The sequence below is a fragment of the Geospiza fortis genome, unplaced genomic scaffold (genome assembly GCF_000277835.1).
Source record: "Geospiza fortis unplaced genomic scaffold, GeoFor_1.0 scaffold118, whole genome shotgun sequence".
NCBI lineage: Eukaryota > Metazoa > Chordata > Aves > Passeriformes > Thraupidae > Geospiza > Geospiza fortis.
The window spans coordinates 2,877,962-2,894,050 of record NW_005054380.1 but is presented as its reverse complement, the minus strand read 5'-3'; the positions used below and the strand labels follow the sequence as shown (position 1 = coordinate 2,894,050).

General features: G+C 40.5%; 1 protein-coding gene across 1 annotated transcript in view; it reads left to right on the top strand.

Annotated features, from left to right (window-relative positions):
- Positions 1–16,089, top strand: part of CLSTN2 (calsyntenin 2) — a 197,484-nt gene that overhangs the window by 167,300 nt on the left and 14,095 nt on the right. The window contains exons 9-13 of the mRNA XM_005425119.3: positions 8,483–8,649; positions 11,988–12,136; positions 13,052–13,275; positions 14,939–15,109; positions 15,682–15,827. Coding sequence (XP_005425176.2) covers positions 8,483–8,649; positions 11,988–12,136; positions 13,052–13,275; positions 14,939–15,109; positions 15,682–15,827 — 857 coding nt within the window. The remainder of the gene's footprint in view (positions 1–8,482; positions 8,650–11,987; positions 12,137–13,051; positions 13,276–14,938; positions 15,110–15,681; positions 15,828–16,089) is intronic.

Sequence of the window (16,089 nt, the reverse complement as noted above, 5' to 3'; positions counted from 1 at the left end):
ATTCTGATAAACTATCATGTGTGAGGCAAAAAGATAAACTTCTAATGGTTATGTGAAACAAGATTTCAAGATACTGCTTTTGACAAAGCTTATCATTTGGTGCATTTGTTTTGATCACCTCAAACTAATTTACATGAATGGTGTGGAAAGTCACTTTGTTAATAAGATTCAGCACTGTATTTCAGTCTGTGAAATAGTAATTAATTCACATAGAAAATCTATTCTATTCTAGTCAAATCTATTCTAGTCAAATCATTCTAGTCAAAACAATAATTTTAAAAGTTTGTATATTTCAAGAAGAAGGGGCTCTATGAAATAAATATTTTAGCTATAAATACTTTCTGTGAAACTGTTATTAAGTCTACTTAGGCTTATACATTTTAGCCAGTAACAATAGTCTACATTTTCACAACATTATAAAGCTGCTTTACAGCATTCTGTGGTTTATTTCAGTAAAAGATATGGTGATTTTGGTGTCATAAGCCATTCAGGGGTCTCCTTGTTAAGAGGATATGAAGAATTTCCCGCTCTGTTTTGCTAGGACTACTTCCTTTCTTTTCATGAAAGCACTGGCAGAAAGAAACACTGGTCTAACCTCTTCCTTCAGAAAGGGCAAGACCTTCTTTCCTGTCTTTACTAAACCACTTTACAGTTCTGAGTACGCAGCATCCGTTTGTCAAAGTCAAATTATTTGAAAAACAGTCTCCACTCAGACAAGTAAATACATCAGAAGAAATAACATTCCTTTTTTGTTTTCCACACTGAGTCTGATTTGCTGACAGCCAAAAGTCATTGTGGCTGTGGGGCAGCTGAATGACTGGCAGGGAGCAGGAGGAGTGTATTTAGAGGACACTGAAAAATCAAGAACAAACATTGCAATTTGCTCTGTTAGCACTAATAGGAAAATCTCCTACTGCTATGAGGGACTTACCCTCTTGTAGATGAAAATGTTCAGTTCTGGTCTGGAAACTGGGAATTGTTCTGCTGCTTCTTTAGGAGCCAGAGTGTCCTCTGGGATATGACTGACTCTTTGAGCCCTGATCTTTCCATCACTTACACTGCTCCTCATCCTGGGGCTCTGCAGCAAGCAGAGACCTCCTCCTTGTCTTTCTCAGAGTTACAGCCTGAAGGAATCTTGGACGTGTAAAATTCTTTTCTTTAAGATTATTATTGCCTATTATTAATATTCCAATGCCTGAGTAACTGTCTTCTGACTTTTATAGACTTGTTTATAGCATCCATTATGAAAAGTTAGGTTGTTTTTTATTTCTACCTTCAGCTTCTCAAGTGAAATATAAGAGCAGTTTAAGATCAGTGCTGTTCTCCTGACCATAACATGAAAACAAACCGAATGTGCAATTCCTCAGGCTTATGTGACAAATTCAAACTTTAGCCTATGGTGTGCTCACTTGGTTTGTCTGTGGCATAAGCAAATCTCTCCTACATCTTTACCCTTTCCCTGGCAAGGTAAAAATCTTGCCTGATTTTGTTTGTTCCTGATCTTATGCAAAATTTCTTTATAAAATGTGAGTTGAGTGCTAGGGCTCTCCAAAAAGTAGGGGAAATTGGCCTTTTCCTGAAGGGAATATTCCTGGAGACAAGCAGGGAGTGAAGATGGTTGAGAGAGCAGAAAGCCAGCCTTTAAAAGTGATGGAAAAGACCCTTCCTAGGGTCTGTCAGGCACTGGGTCAAGTTTACTGCAGTCTAGGCAATGGCCCAATGACTTAAAACCAAGCCTGGGGAATGGTTCCCAGTTCTAATGACCCTCTGCACATGAGGAAAGCTGCATGATTTGTTCTGGCATAGTCAATATGAACTTTATCTACTAAAAATTAGGTATACTGTGTGTTACTGTGGTATAATTTTCCTTTTTTAATCTAAACCCCTTGGTTCTTTCTTCAAGGATCTTTCTTCTTTCTCTACTTACTAAACAGTAGATATATAATTTTCCTTTTTTAATCTAAAACCCTTGGTTCTTTCTTCAAGGATCTTACTAAACAGAAGATCTAAGCAGAGCTACCTCGTTGATTTAGGGTCCTTCACAATGGTTAGCCTAGAGTGAATTCTTTTTTGTGCAGTTGATGTTCAGTACTGCTCTACTTGAGTGGGGGTGGTTTATTTGAGGGTAGGAGTTTAAGCATTATCTTTAGGCTAAAGTGTTGATGTTGGTTTGGTAACCACAGTAAAGTGCCAGCCTTCATGCATGGCAAATCCCAACTTGTTCCTTAGCTGGGATTTCAGTGCTGTGGGGCCTGGGAGAAGGTAAGGCTGACCACAAAGCTGAGCAAACTGGGCTCCTAGTGAGGGCAGAAACAAACACCTGCTACAGCTGCTCCTGGAATTAGCCCTTTCTGTACCCTCATGAAGTTTGACAGCTTTCTCTGCAGGTACATATGGTTAATTATATAATTTAATCTTAACATCTTTAAAATTTTGTTCACATCACTGATCTGGTGATGATTGTCAAGGGTGTGATTTTGATGTAGGTCAGGTTATTTAAGGCCAAAGTGCTGCTCTTTCTCTGATGGTGAAAGAAATTTTCAGGCAGAACTCCTCTCTCAGCATATCTAAAGGACAAAATTGACTTGCTTGCACATCTGCCCTGCTAGAGCAAAAGAGACACCAAAGAGAACAGAAGCAGTTCAGGCACAGGGCCACTTCCCTTTAACAGGAGGGAAGTGGCCCTGTGCCTGAACTGCTTCTTCCCTGAATGGGTATCAAAGCAGACACAGTCCATTGGGAATTCCCCAAGGTTCTCATTCCTACACTTTTTCTTCTTTAGCATAAAAATACTTTAAGATTTGCCCGTTTACCTTAAGAGTCTCAAGATCTTTTCAAATAATAAAAAGGTGCAGCAAGGCAGGAGAGTGACCCATACTCTGTGGGGATAAAGGGCAGTAGATGATTTTTCCACGGGTCACTTAAAAAATCTGCATCACAGCAAGAATAGAATCAGAATTCATGATCTTCTGTTCTTATTCTCCCTTTTAGGTTTTAACATCCTACTTAATTCTCCTGAGCAATGCAAACAAATCGTTAGCTTGTCCCGGAGCACACTTTACAAGAGCTCACCCCATGAAGTTCTCCTCTGAGTTCATTATTTCTGATTCAGTTTATCTGAGGACATAGCAAATGGACCCTTTTACAGGGTGAGAAACTTCTTCCATTAAACCAAGATTTATAGGTTCCCACTCTGATCCCTTTATTGCTACACATTCAGGGGCAAAAGCAGACAGAGGAAGGAAGCAAGTTATGTGATTTGGTAGTCTGATAATTTTTGTGCCAGGGGCAGAAGACAGACTTCCTCATGGTTTCTCTGAAAAGATAAGGTCCTGAGTTCATACAAGGCATTTTGGGAGGCAAGGAGTTTGTGTAAGGCTCTTAAAGCTCTGTCAGGAAAGTAGGGACACAAGTGAATTACTTGTCACAAGGTTATGCTGTAGCTTAGCATGGCTGTAATTCACTGTTTCTATCAGTGCCACCCGTTCAGCAGTGCTGGAATTCACAGTGTAAGACTGCTGGACACTGCATAGAGAGGGTATTTAGGACAAGCCTGTCAACAGCCACTTTATTATCATAGATACAGCAGGAGGCTATTGTAGGTCCTGTTTTCAAAGGCATTGCTGTTTAGTATCATGTTTTTCTTTTGTATTCTCCTGTCATTTTCCTCTTTCCTTAACCTATGCTGGAAAGATCAGGTTTTCTATAAAGCCCTTCTGTAGAATAACCTTATTATCCTCACATGCCAGCCCTTTAGCTGACACAGAAATCATCCAGGGCAGTCAGAGAACTGACTAATGATTCAAGACAAGAAGCACCCCAAGAGTTAAAAGTTGGAGAGGGGTCAGAAAAAAGGGAGCCAGTGTGGGCAGTGTAGCAGCAGCCTGTATCACTCAACCTTGGACTTCCTCCAGAAATTTATTTATTTATTATCTTTATTATTTATTTATTATCTTTATCTGTATTTAACAGACAAAGATTCCCCCTGCTGTGCATCCAACACTGCTGGATCAGGCCAAGGGCGCTGCCATGGCTTGCACAAACCTGACACCTCAGAGAGGCACAAGCACCCCTTAATGCAAGAGCACCAGGACAGAGCTCAGCACAGTGAGACGCTTCCATGGCATCCCATGCTCCCAATGCTTCCATGGGCACAGCAGTGCTCTTGCTGCCTTGTCCTTCTCATCCAGAGAAAGATGGGGCAGATTTCCCCAGATTTCACTGCACTTCAGAGACCTTTGCTGAGTTTCAGCTGTAATAGAAATACAAACACATGTGGAAGGTTTAGTTTAGGAGGGTGTTTTCTTGGAGAGCTGAATTTGCATTCAAATCTGTTACCCTAGATAAATGCCCCATTTTTAACTGAATTTCTGCAGGGAGAACTACTTACCAGCACAAAAGTATTTTTTGGAGAATAGGGATACAGGTTTTTTGAGCAACATTTATCTATTGGCTGAGTTGTGAAAAATTGCACAGTGTTTTCATTATGCTAAGAAAAATCATCGTCAATAGTGTAAGTTATACCCACTTTGGGTTTAAGGACGTATTGCAAAGACATCAGGTGGCATTGGACACATAACAGCAGGGAGCCCTTAGTGTTCTCTGAACTTGGCCTACTTCAGATAAAGCTTTAAAGCCTAAAGCTGTTTGAGTGAGGTTGTTGGGTTATGATATCTACCCAGAGCAGAGGCAGACTTAACATGGGCCATGTTTGATGACCAATTTATGATTCATTTTTATCTGAGTGATATAAAAACCCCCACTAAAACTTTTCTGTGCTGAGAAATGTCATGTCACTTATTGGGGCTACTCCTGAAATCTGTGTTAAGTTTCATCCTGTTTTACAGCCAATCTACTTGTCAGAGAACTAAACCCAACTCCCTAAACGGCTGTAATAAAAAGATGGGATAAATTTGGAGGCTTGGACCTGAAGACTTCAGAGCCAGAATGTCTTGTGCCTGCTCCCAGATTCATTCAGTCTTTATGTTGGAACCCTAAATACTCAATTGTTCTTTAATTATCTGGCTCAGTATAACCAGAGTCTAGAATATCTTTAAAAAATTGCATCTCAGTTGGAAATTCTCTTGACTTCACCATTTCCCATGAAAACCTCATTGTGATTTGACTGCCTTGATAATTACTTGCTCATTATTAGGATAGAACAAAAAGCCTGCAAAATCTGTGAGCTCAATAAAGTCACTTGTTTTGACGTGCCTGATTGTTCTTTGGAGATTGGTAAGGAAGGCAAACAGCACTTTACATCTGTGTAATCAAACCTACAACTGCCAAATTCAATGCTAATCAAATTCTGTCACACTTTATATCAACTCGATGCAAAATGAAAAACAAACGTGTCATGGAAACAGGCTCTGCTTCTTTAATGAATGCATTTCAACCCCATGAAGTCCAAACCCTGGCATTCTTCAGTTCCCCCTGGACTCCCCTCTGCTGTATCTAACAGATATAATCTTATATCTAGCAGAACCTCTCTGTGGCTGCAGCGAGAGGTGATTGCCAGGTAACAGTTCTTAACCCCCCTAAATTGTTGTTCATCTGGCAGTCTTCAACTGTTTATAACAAAACATTTGTTTTCCTCCATGTGTCTAAGGAGTCATCCCCAGTGAACTGCCCCCAAGACAGACAGACATCTGCAACATACTCAGCTAAAATTAAGTAGGTTGGTCTTCTCCATTTGATCTGGTGTGTTTGAAATTTCAGGGAGCAGCTGTAACTGTGTCTGTGCCCATTCCTGTCTGTGCCAAGAACTGATATTGTAAAGTCTTGCTTTCACTGGCAGCGTGATCACTCCCCACTGATGGGCCTGTGGGGTCTCCTGGATGTCCCTGGCTGTGCCCCTTGCTCTGAGCTCAGCCCCAGCTGTGAATGGCACAGGAGGGAATCAACACTCACAATGGCTCAGAGGCTTTTAGGCTTCTTGTGGGAGGGGAAAACCCTGGCCCCAGTGTAGGAGATGCCACTAGGCTGAACCCAATATCATGGGACACTATATTCCTGTGAAGAGGGTGTGTAAGCCTTGTTCTTAAATGCTCCATGTTTTTGTAGTGCCTGTATTTTCAGAGTATTTTAAAAACTTATTCCTGGAAACACTCATATTCCCTTCCATGCTTTTATTTTGGTGGCTGGACAGATGACTTTAAAACAAGAATTATAAATCTCCAAGACGGTAATACCTCCTTGTGCACCAGCATTTCTTAAAAGTGTGGCTTGGGCACAGTGAATACCCTGCATATTTAATGATTTATAGGCAAATACTGTATCACTGCTAATGAGCTAGCAATGTAATTGAAGTGCTTTGTCAAGAATACCAGAGAAGAACTAGTCCAAAGAGGAAGAACACCCAGTATCTGTTCAGGGGTGCTTTGGTTCATTCTGCTTGTTTCTGTCAGGCAAAGCCACAGCACTGAGTTCTTTGTTCTGGCTTCTTGTCTGATCTTTTATATACATTTTAATGAGTGTGTTTCACATTGAAATACATTCACTGATCTGAGCCTGCTTCTTATTTTGCATCTCCTCAGAATTATTAAGACCTACTGGCAGACTTACTATAGGTTTCTAAATTTCAAAGCTCCAGGATTAGTCTTGGTATTTTCACCTTGGAACTTGCTTGTCTTCACAATTCTGTAGTGATATCAGAATGTGAAGCTTCAAACAAAATGTGATTCCTTCTTCTTCTGTAAGCTCTTAAATGATTTTGTCTCCTTTTTAAGGAGATGCTTGCTTTCTTTTATTTTTTAATTCAGCATACCTTTTTCTGTCCAGTTATATTACTGCTGTGTATGTGCTTTTAAAGACAATGTAAGCAGATAAAAATAACAGCATTTTGGCTGAAAAGCCAATATCCCCATAATGCACTATTGATTTACCAAATAATTACCAAATAATTGTCTTGGTAAGTATCAGAAAGGTTGAACTTTAGCTGTCATATATGTGAAAGTTTCTATGTGAAATCTCAAATGTAAAAAAAAAATCTCAAAATTCTGCCCAGAGGAAATTTCCTGTGTAATAGACAAATGAATGAGAGTGGACAAGAATAATTTCCCCTTGGGAACCTTTCTTTGGGGTAAGAAAAAGAGAGGCACTCTGTGCTGTAATGTTAAAAAACAAAACAAAACAAAAGAAAACAAAAAAACAACAAGAAAACAAAAAAACCCAGCAAAACAAAAAACAAAACCACAAAAAAACCAAACTAAACAAACAAACAAAAAACCCCTTCCTACTTCTCTGAAGAAACAGCCTGCTTGGACACCCCTTTCCTGCCAGTACACCAGTGTGTATTTTCTTCACTATATAAAATAGCTCAAGTCTTCTTCATAATGCTCATCCTGCAGAGACTGGAAGTGGGGGTTTTCAGGCTTTTAGGTAACAACAGCATCCTGAAGAAAATCTGCCACTTCATCCCCATCCAACTCCAATCCACACACAAGTTAAAGTTCAAGTTTGAGCTGCCTTGCCTGCCAAAACCAAGTTGTTTGATACTAAAGCTACAAACACTGTAGAGATGAGTTATCTACCAATTACAACACCTTATCAACAGCTTATCAACTGCTAATCCAATTAGTCTGCCTGGCTCCCTGCTCTGTGGCTTCCTTGGTCCTCCCAGGCTCGAGGCAGGCAGTAATTCACATGCACTGAGAGAGATAACACTGCAGGAAAGACAAGCTCTAAAAATTCTCCTAAAGGAGGATGAGTAAATCACTAACTGTCCCAAGAGTAATTGAGATGCCATGATCACTGGAGCAGGCAGTCTGTAATCACATTTTATTGACAGCTCCTAAAGATCAGCCGTCCTTCGGAGCTGCCTGGAGTGAAACCAAACCGAGCGTGTCTGCAGGTGCCACACAGAGTGACAGGAGCAGACCTGGCACCAAATGATGCTCCTTGGGTCAGGGACAGCACTCCCAGCCTCTCAGAGAGGGGCTGTGCACAGTTCCCTGCTCACTGCAGGAGTTGCCAGCATGTCCTCAGACACAGCCCAGGGAGTGCGGCAGTTTGTATACAGAGAGCCACCACTCTCAGCTCATCTGCTGCTGTGTTCTTGGGAGGACAAAGGCAGCTGATCTTGTCATAGAACACTTGCAAATACTGTTTTTTTAATAAATAAATATTGGGTTTTAACATTTATTAAGTTAGTGTTTGAGTACTTGAGTAAGATCATTTTTTAAAATCATCTGCTTCCTTGTATACATTTGGTAAGCCATGTTTCATCTCTGGATTTGCTGTCTCAGCTTTATAAACACCTGAATACAATCCTGGAAAATCAAGAATCTTAAAGACAGCCTGCTACCAGACACAACCCAACAACCCACAAAGACATTCCACTGTACCACAATAAATGGGATCTCAAATACACTTGGCTGAGATGGATAGAGATTCTTTAAACGTGTTAAAACATAAAGTGATTTATTACATATGCAGTTTGTGTGCTGGTACCAATAACCATTTTGCATCCTCTTTTTTGCAGGAGGTGAAGTCACCAAGCCCAGGTTTGCTCAGTATTTCCATGGCAGCCTGGCCAGCCTGACAATACGGCCAGGGAAAATTGAGAGTCAGAAAGTGATTTCCTGTTTGCAGGCCTGCAAGGAAGGTCTCGATATTAATTCTCTTGAGAGTCTTGGCCAAGGAATAAAGGTGAGGGATGAACTGACATCATCTTTGATAAAAATTTAGATCTAATTTATGAAACGGAGAGCCCAAGGTAGAGCACACACAGTGCAAATGTGCTCCCAGAAGCAATGTAATTTCCCATAAAATCATGCAAAGAAAAAACAGAACAATAAAAGAGCTGTGACACTGCAAAGAAAAATGCTTCCATTTTTGCAGAGTATGAATTGCCAGGTTGTGTTTTCATGCTTATTTTCTTACTTCTGCAGAAACAGACATGATTCCAAAGATTTATTGAATTTTGATCTCAAGTAGTTTTAAAGCAGTGGAATACATAAGTCCTAATGCAATACCATTCTAAAAGTCGGTGTGTTCAAAGAGGAAAACTTTATGGTACATGAGAAATGAACACAAAAAACCCTAAAGTCACGAAATTAAATTTTTAGATTTGAATGTAAGTCATTATCCATTTTCATTATGCATATGACTACTGGTAATGTAGAGCTTAGAAGATTGGAGAACAATAGACAGGGAAATCCTGTTTCAGTTGACCTAGTGGCTAGATGGGTTTGCATTCATTCAGATAATTCTGAAATTCTGTTCTTTGGATACGTATGTAGGATGTTGGCTACTCCAATGCTCACATAAGCTGCATTGTCAGTTTTCCTTTACTGACACCATTATTTGGTGGCAGTGTTCTTGTTCTCAGTGTAAATGAATTTGTGAAGCTGTTTCCTAGCACACAAATACCACTTCCAAAGGAGCTGAGCTTCCCTTCCAGCCCAGAAAGTTGCTTTGGGTGCAGACAATGGATCCTGAGAAACTGAACAGGGGTGTTTTGTCGTGGGGTTTTCAGAGGGGAGGAGGATGCTGCTGTAACACTTCATCTGGAACATGCAGTGGGAGTGCCATGGACAGCATTTTATTAGCCAAACCTTTCTGTTGTACAGACTGACCTGAAATGCACCCCAATAAATGCCTGTCTGGGTGATGAGAGGTTGCAGTGGTGTAGTATAACTGACACATTTTGTGAAAATAAGTGTAAAAATGAAAATTGAAAGCGCAAAGGTAAGGAGGAATTTTGCTAGCTCTAACTTTTACATATGAGGAAAGACCCCAAAGAATTATTTTATCATCCTACCAAGGACACCATTAAGAATTTCACATTGCTGCTTGTCACAGCAACAGGACACAGGGGTCGGTTAAAGCTGTTTTTAAAAGGTAGTGCATCCAAGGAGCAGTAGGGATTTCTGGAACCCAGGTGTGTATGCCTAATGGTAAGTTCTTTGCTGGGATTTTCCATTAATTAAAGTGCTATACACTTAGTCCATGGTGCTTAAAAGCATAGTAATTCCTCCACTGTTGCTGCCCTCTGAAACCTGAAAATATTTGAGTCCCCCGCTGTTTCATGGGCACGGGGAAATCCCTCTTCTCCTACCCACTGCTGCTCCAGCATTTGTGATTGGCTTCTTCACTGTACTGGTGGTGCACAGTGGAAAAGGAAGACAAGGGATTGTTTTCTGTCTTTTCATGCTTTTGCAAACCTTTAAAACATCTTCATTTTCTGAAATACAGATGAGACATAATGGGGTTTTTTAAGTTACTGATGTTGCTTTTACTGCCTCAGCAAGCCAACAGAGAGAGCAACAGAAGGAGGCAAAAATGAAAGGAGCAAAGAGAGAGAGATTGTGGAAGGGTTTCTTTGGGGGGCTGACAGAAGGAAGCTCAGCTGAAAGCAGAACAGTTGCCTGACCTTGAAGAGAAAATGAGAGGGAAAGGTATTGTGGTGTTAAAAACAAACAAACACACCTGATCCCAGACAGGCATGTGTGACAGCTGCACAGACAGTGGGTTCTGTGGGGCTGTTTGTGTGGTGCTCTGCAGATTCAGAGTTGGCAGACTGATACTGGAGAGTGTTTTGGGCACTTTGGACCACAGAGATTCACGCTTTAACCCCCTAAGGAAGAGCAGTGTAGCAGCAGTTTCTGAGACAGTAGTGTTGGACTGGTTTTGGGCTGCAGCCTAATTTTCAATCTCTGTAACAGCTCTCTGAGACACTGTCTAAACTGTTGCTATTTTTAGCTTTTTTAATGAGAAAGACAAAAATGGCTCAGACTGGGCCTTTCTCTGGTCCCTTTGGCAGCTTTCCAGCTGTTTTGCAGCTGAGCTATTAACTGGCTAGGTAGAGTCTCCTTTTGCTAATTTTATTCTTTACTGTTGCTAGCTTAACAAGAGGAAAAAGAAGTATATGCAGGCTGGGATTCATGTTAGTCCTCCTCTTTGTTAAAAAATACCCTTTAGTTTGTTGTGACCTTCCTGCACAAGCTTTAAACCCAGTCCTCCATGTTCTGTTTGACAAAGGACTCTGCGCTTCCTCCTGTTCTTCACGGACTGTTTGATGTGTTTTGCTTTTTAACCTTTCTGGCTGTAAGGAAGTGTAGGCAGCCTCTGTCTGTATTTTAGCAGAATCTTCACATAATCAATGCCCAGCTTTGGGGAAAGAAAGCCTTTCCAGGAGAGAAAAGTGCTGGCAACAATGTCAAGTGGGTGACACTGGTTCCCTCGGCAATGCAGATGGTTTACTGAACCAATTAACAGATAAAACATGTAATTAGGATTAATTACGGTGAAGGTAAAAATCAGTCATTGGTTGTGTCACAACAGTGACAAAGTTTTTTGGTCATCAAGACTGATTTGTGTTCAGTGCAATGCAGTAGAGAAGGCTTGGGGCTACAAGAGCAGGCAGTGATTTTGCAGGGTTTGCTGGCCCAAGTGAGCAGCTCCATCTTAAATCAAGACACCCTTATTGATCATCAGACAGGATGGAGAGTCCCCTTTAGTGTGTCTGACATTAATGAAGATGTAGGAGGCAAATGTTGTAACTGTTTTGTTCATTCGTGTTGAAATATATCTCAGAAAGGTAGCCCAGGATAAAAACCACAACAGAAAGCAGCCAAAATATGCTTCTGCATGCTAGGCTGGCTCAAAAGGCAATGCTTTTATATGGGGAATGTGTTTAACCTAAAAGGATTACACAGAAATAATAATCATGGTGGTAAGTTAAGGTTTCGAACCTCTAGAGAGTTCAAAATTAAATAGCATTGGAAATTGCTGCAGAAATGGTATCAGCAAGGTTGATAAGGCTGGGAAAAGAACAGTAAATCTGGATTAATTTTTTAGGTGACTGATACAAGTACATGTTACAGAGAACAGCGTGTGGATTCAGCCAATGATAGCTACGGAGATTTTTTTTTCTTAAATCATTAAAATTTTTACTTACATCTGTGCAACATTCCTTAAACATATATATTATTTTGTACTCTGTACCTGGTCCCTTAAATACTAATTATTTGTATTTCTCCTAGTATCACTTCAACCCTTCCCAGTCAGCCCTTGTCATGGAAGGAGATGACATTGAGAATATAAATCAAGCCCTCCAAAAGGTCTCATACATCAACTCCAGACAGTTTCCTACTGCAGGAGTACGACGTCTCAAAGTCTCATCTAAAGTCCAGTAAGTTATACTTCAGCTGAATTGAACAGATTAGGAACACTTTTAATGAATTCCTTTTCTCTTTGGCCATGTAAAAAGAATAATTTTGGCTAAATTAAACTGATGAATCATACTGCTTTGTTAATGAACTTTAAAGGGTGAATTTACTTTTATGCCAAAACCACCATTTAAATGGTGGATTACTCTTGATATTACCTTCTTAAGAAGCTTTTCTTGTTAGTATAATGTACTTGCATTCTCTTTATCGTTTTGGGGCAGGGAAAGCAGGGCTTTGGGGGGAAAACAAGCCGAGTTCTAAGAGCTCTCAGGCAGCCCCACTGGAGCCAGCCCAGCCTGCACATCCCAGGGCTGGCCCAGCTCCTGTGCCAGCATGAAATGAGGCAGAGCTTGTCAGGAGATTCACTTCCTGCACACTGCTGATTCAGGTGAAAATGGAAGCACAGGCACCTTTTGCTCACTGCAAATATTGGAGGGTCCCAAAAAGTTTCCATTAAAATGGAAAATTGAGCCCTTTTAATCACACGTGACAGGATAACCGTGTTGTATTCATTCGCTACCGCTTTCTGAATTTCATGTTTGGTTTGCTAAAGTTAGTTGTTATCTAGTAAACTTTTTTAACCCTTTACTGCTCTGTTAAATGTCAGTTAAACATTAAAATATTATTCTGATAGGATAATATTAGGAAAGACTGAGTTTGTCCCTCAGAATGAGTACCTGTGAAGGTGGAAAGGGAGAGGAGGGCCAGAGCTGGCCTGTTTGCACAGTGGTGCAGGAGCATGGCCTCATGTGTGGCAGTGCCTGAGGATGCATTGGACTGACCTGAGAGCCATGAGCTGGGCTTGAGGCATTGCCAGTGCCACACTCCTCTGATGTGCAATGTGTTACATGCACTTAATGACTGATGTATCTTTTCAGATGTTTTGGTGAAGATGTCTGCATTAGTATCCCAGATATAGATGCCTATGTAATGGTATTTCAGGCCAATGAGCCCAAGATTACCATAACTGGGATGGACCACTTCGCTAGACCAGCTGCACAGTTTGAAAGTGAAAGAGGTGTTATTTTGTTCCCTGACATGAGGATTGTCAGCACAGTCACTAAAATGGAGCATTCAGTGGACTTAAGAGAACATGACAGAGGTTTGTGTCTTTCTTTTAAATATTATTACTCATTTTGTAATGTCTCCTCCTATTTTTTAAAGGATGGTGCAAACAAGTAATGCAAAGGAAGTCACTTCACCCAGATTAATTAGGCCACAGTAATGCTGTACTGAAGAAATTCAATTGAACACATTGAAAAACGTGTTAAATGGTGGCAGATCAGAAGATGTTTCAAAAAAAGCAAATTTTCCATGTAGTATTCATTTAGTATCCTTTAGAATAATTCCTTTCTACTCTTCCTTTCATATTCTGTTATGTAGGGTATTTTAATTAGAATGCCTCTACTTGTAACAGAATTTTCTTAATTGTGCTGATAAGGTGAAAAGCAGTAATTGAACAAAAGTTGAAGTTTTAGTCTGCTCTTATGTTTCCAGCTCTGATACTAGCTTGTGAGTAATACTTGAAAAAGTAATCTCATGCCTCAGTTTCCTACCCGTAAAATGTATATCTAATTCTTTAAAAATATTTATTTTCAATGATGACTGTTTATTCTAATGCCAAGCAATGTGTGTATTATTATTCAACACTGTGTGAATGTTCAAAAGTATAAATCAAGTTTAAAAGCATTGTCTATAAAGGAATAGAATATTCCTTTGAATATTTGTGTGCAAGGAAGATGAAATGTCTAGTAATTTGAGGAATCATTCTAAACACAGTTTGTTGGACTAGAATAAGAAGCAACTGGATGTATGTCTCTGAAGAAGAGAAAATGGGTAATGGTATGCAAGTTTACAGGCACGGATTACCTGAAGCCTACAAATTTGACTTGGGCTGCATTTTTGGATATGTTACAGCTGTAACTTCGAGCTAAGGTACCCAGATTCACTGCACCAGGGTTGGCAATGTAGGGCATAAGGCTTTCCTGGCTGTGCCCTCCTTCCCAATGCCTTCCCAAATTCCTGCCCTCTAACATCAAGTTTGCAAAGTGGGCAGGAAGTTCCAGACTTGCAGTGTCTCTGCCCTCAGGGAGCTGCTTCAGCAGTTTTGCCACACACTCTGTGCTAAGTTGATCAGAGAATTTAAATATTAATTTGATATGCTACCCTTTTTCCAGTAACAGAATTATTTTTTCACTTGTACATGTTGAAGGACAGTCAGTTTATAACTTAATTTCTTTAATTCACAGAGCATAGGATCTTGCTATGTATAATAATGCCTTGCTCTTGGATAGATGGCCAGGTCTTTGTAATGTAAATTGTTTATGGGGTATAGAGTAACTGAGAGAATCATCCAAGCATAGATATGTTGGATGTGTATTTTCCCAGTTTGGTTTTCCTTGAGAAAGCTGGTATCAATTCAGCACTGAAATGTGGAATTTTTTGCATGAGTTTATTTCCAAGATCAAATTTTACTTTTCTACTTCCAGTAATGTTCTTGGGTGCCTTAGACTACAGAGCAATATATTTTCTATTTATCTCACTGGGTGTTTGTAAGGCCTTCATCATCACAGCATCTGTGCAGACTGGACACTTCTCTTGATTTGCTTTAAGTGTGCTGGATGTAATATCAGTAAAAACAGTTCAACCATCTTGGCAAAAATTGAAAGCCCTGATGCAAAGCACATAAAATGACTGAGCTGTTCTGTGATAATTTATCTTCATTTCTGTCTTTTTTTTTCATGCCCCATGCCATGGGTTCACAGTCAATAAACAAGTGGTAGTAGAGGAAATGCTCCACAACTTGGATTTCTGTGATGTTTTGGTCATTGGTGCAGAACTAGACCCTGAACAAGAGTGTTTAGAACTAGATCGTGGGGAGCTTCAAGGAAAACATCTAGATGCCACAAATTCCACTGCAGGATATTCAATCTATGGTAAGTTCAGGAAATTTGTTTTCCCTTATTTTGTCACATCAATTATATATTGGAATGAAAGCTCAAATATATAAGAAATTGGACAGAAATCTGTGATTTTCTAGCCATGAAAATATCCCAAGGGTGACTGTATCTTAAAAAACACAGCTGCTTCTTGATCTCTGGATGTGCTGTGTTTGCCCTTTGGATTCTCAGCATCCCTCCTGCTACTCCCCAAGTAAGGAAAACGACATCCCTGCTCTCTTTAAATCTGGGGTTCTTGTGGACCATCACAGTGGAACATGGGAGTCAGGGGGTTCCTGTACAATGCTGGGACATTGGCCATCTTTTTCTCACCACTAAGTAATTTATTCTGTACCACTGTTGTATTTTTCCCTCTCCATTAGGGACCTACACTCAGTTCCAAAAACTTATCCTCACATATTCGAGTGTCAGGGAACATTTGATGCCCTGTCATTTCCAGACCTTTCTGCCGAGTTCCGCGTGTTCTGTGAGCAGCTGATTTGTTGTGCATTGCCAGAGCAGCGTTCCCTTGCCTGTCCCAGAGCTGTCCCTGCCCTCCCACCCCACAGGTGTGGACAGCATGTTCAGCTACGAGCAGGTGCTGCGGCAGCTCCGCTACCGCAACTGGGGCACCTCGGCCACCTCGGACAGGAAGTTCAGGGTGAAGTGCTCCGAGCTCAATGGGCGTTACACCAGCAATGAATTCAACCTGGAGGTGAGCAAGGAGTTCAGCTTGGAGGTGAGCAATGAGTTCAGCCTGGAGGTGAGCAGTGAGCTCAGCTTGGAGGTGAGCAGTCACTGAGTCATGTTTTCCAACCAAGGCCTAGAGCCCAGGTAACAACTCCAGGAAACTGCAGGACCTACTTAGCAATATGGTCAAAAGTAATAAGTGTCAACAAAGACAATTAAGAGCTTAATAATTGTTAATAAAATTAACAGTTACTTCATAATGTTTAGGTAACACCTAAAAGCTGATT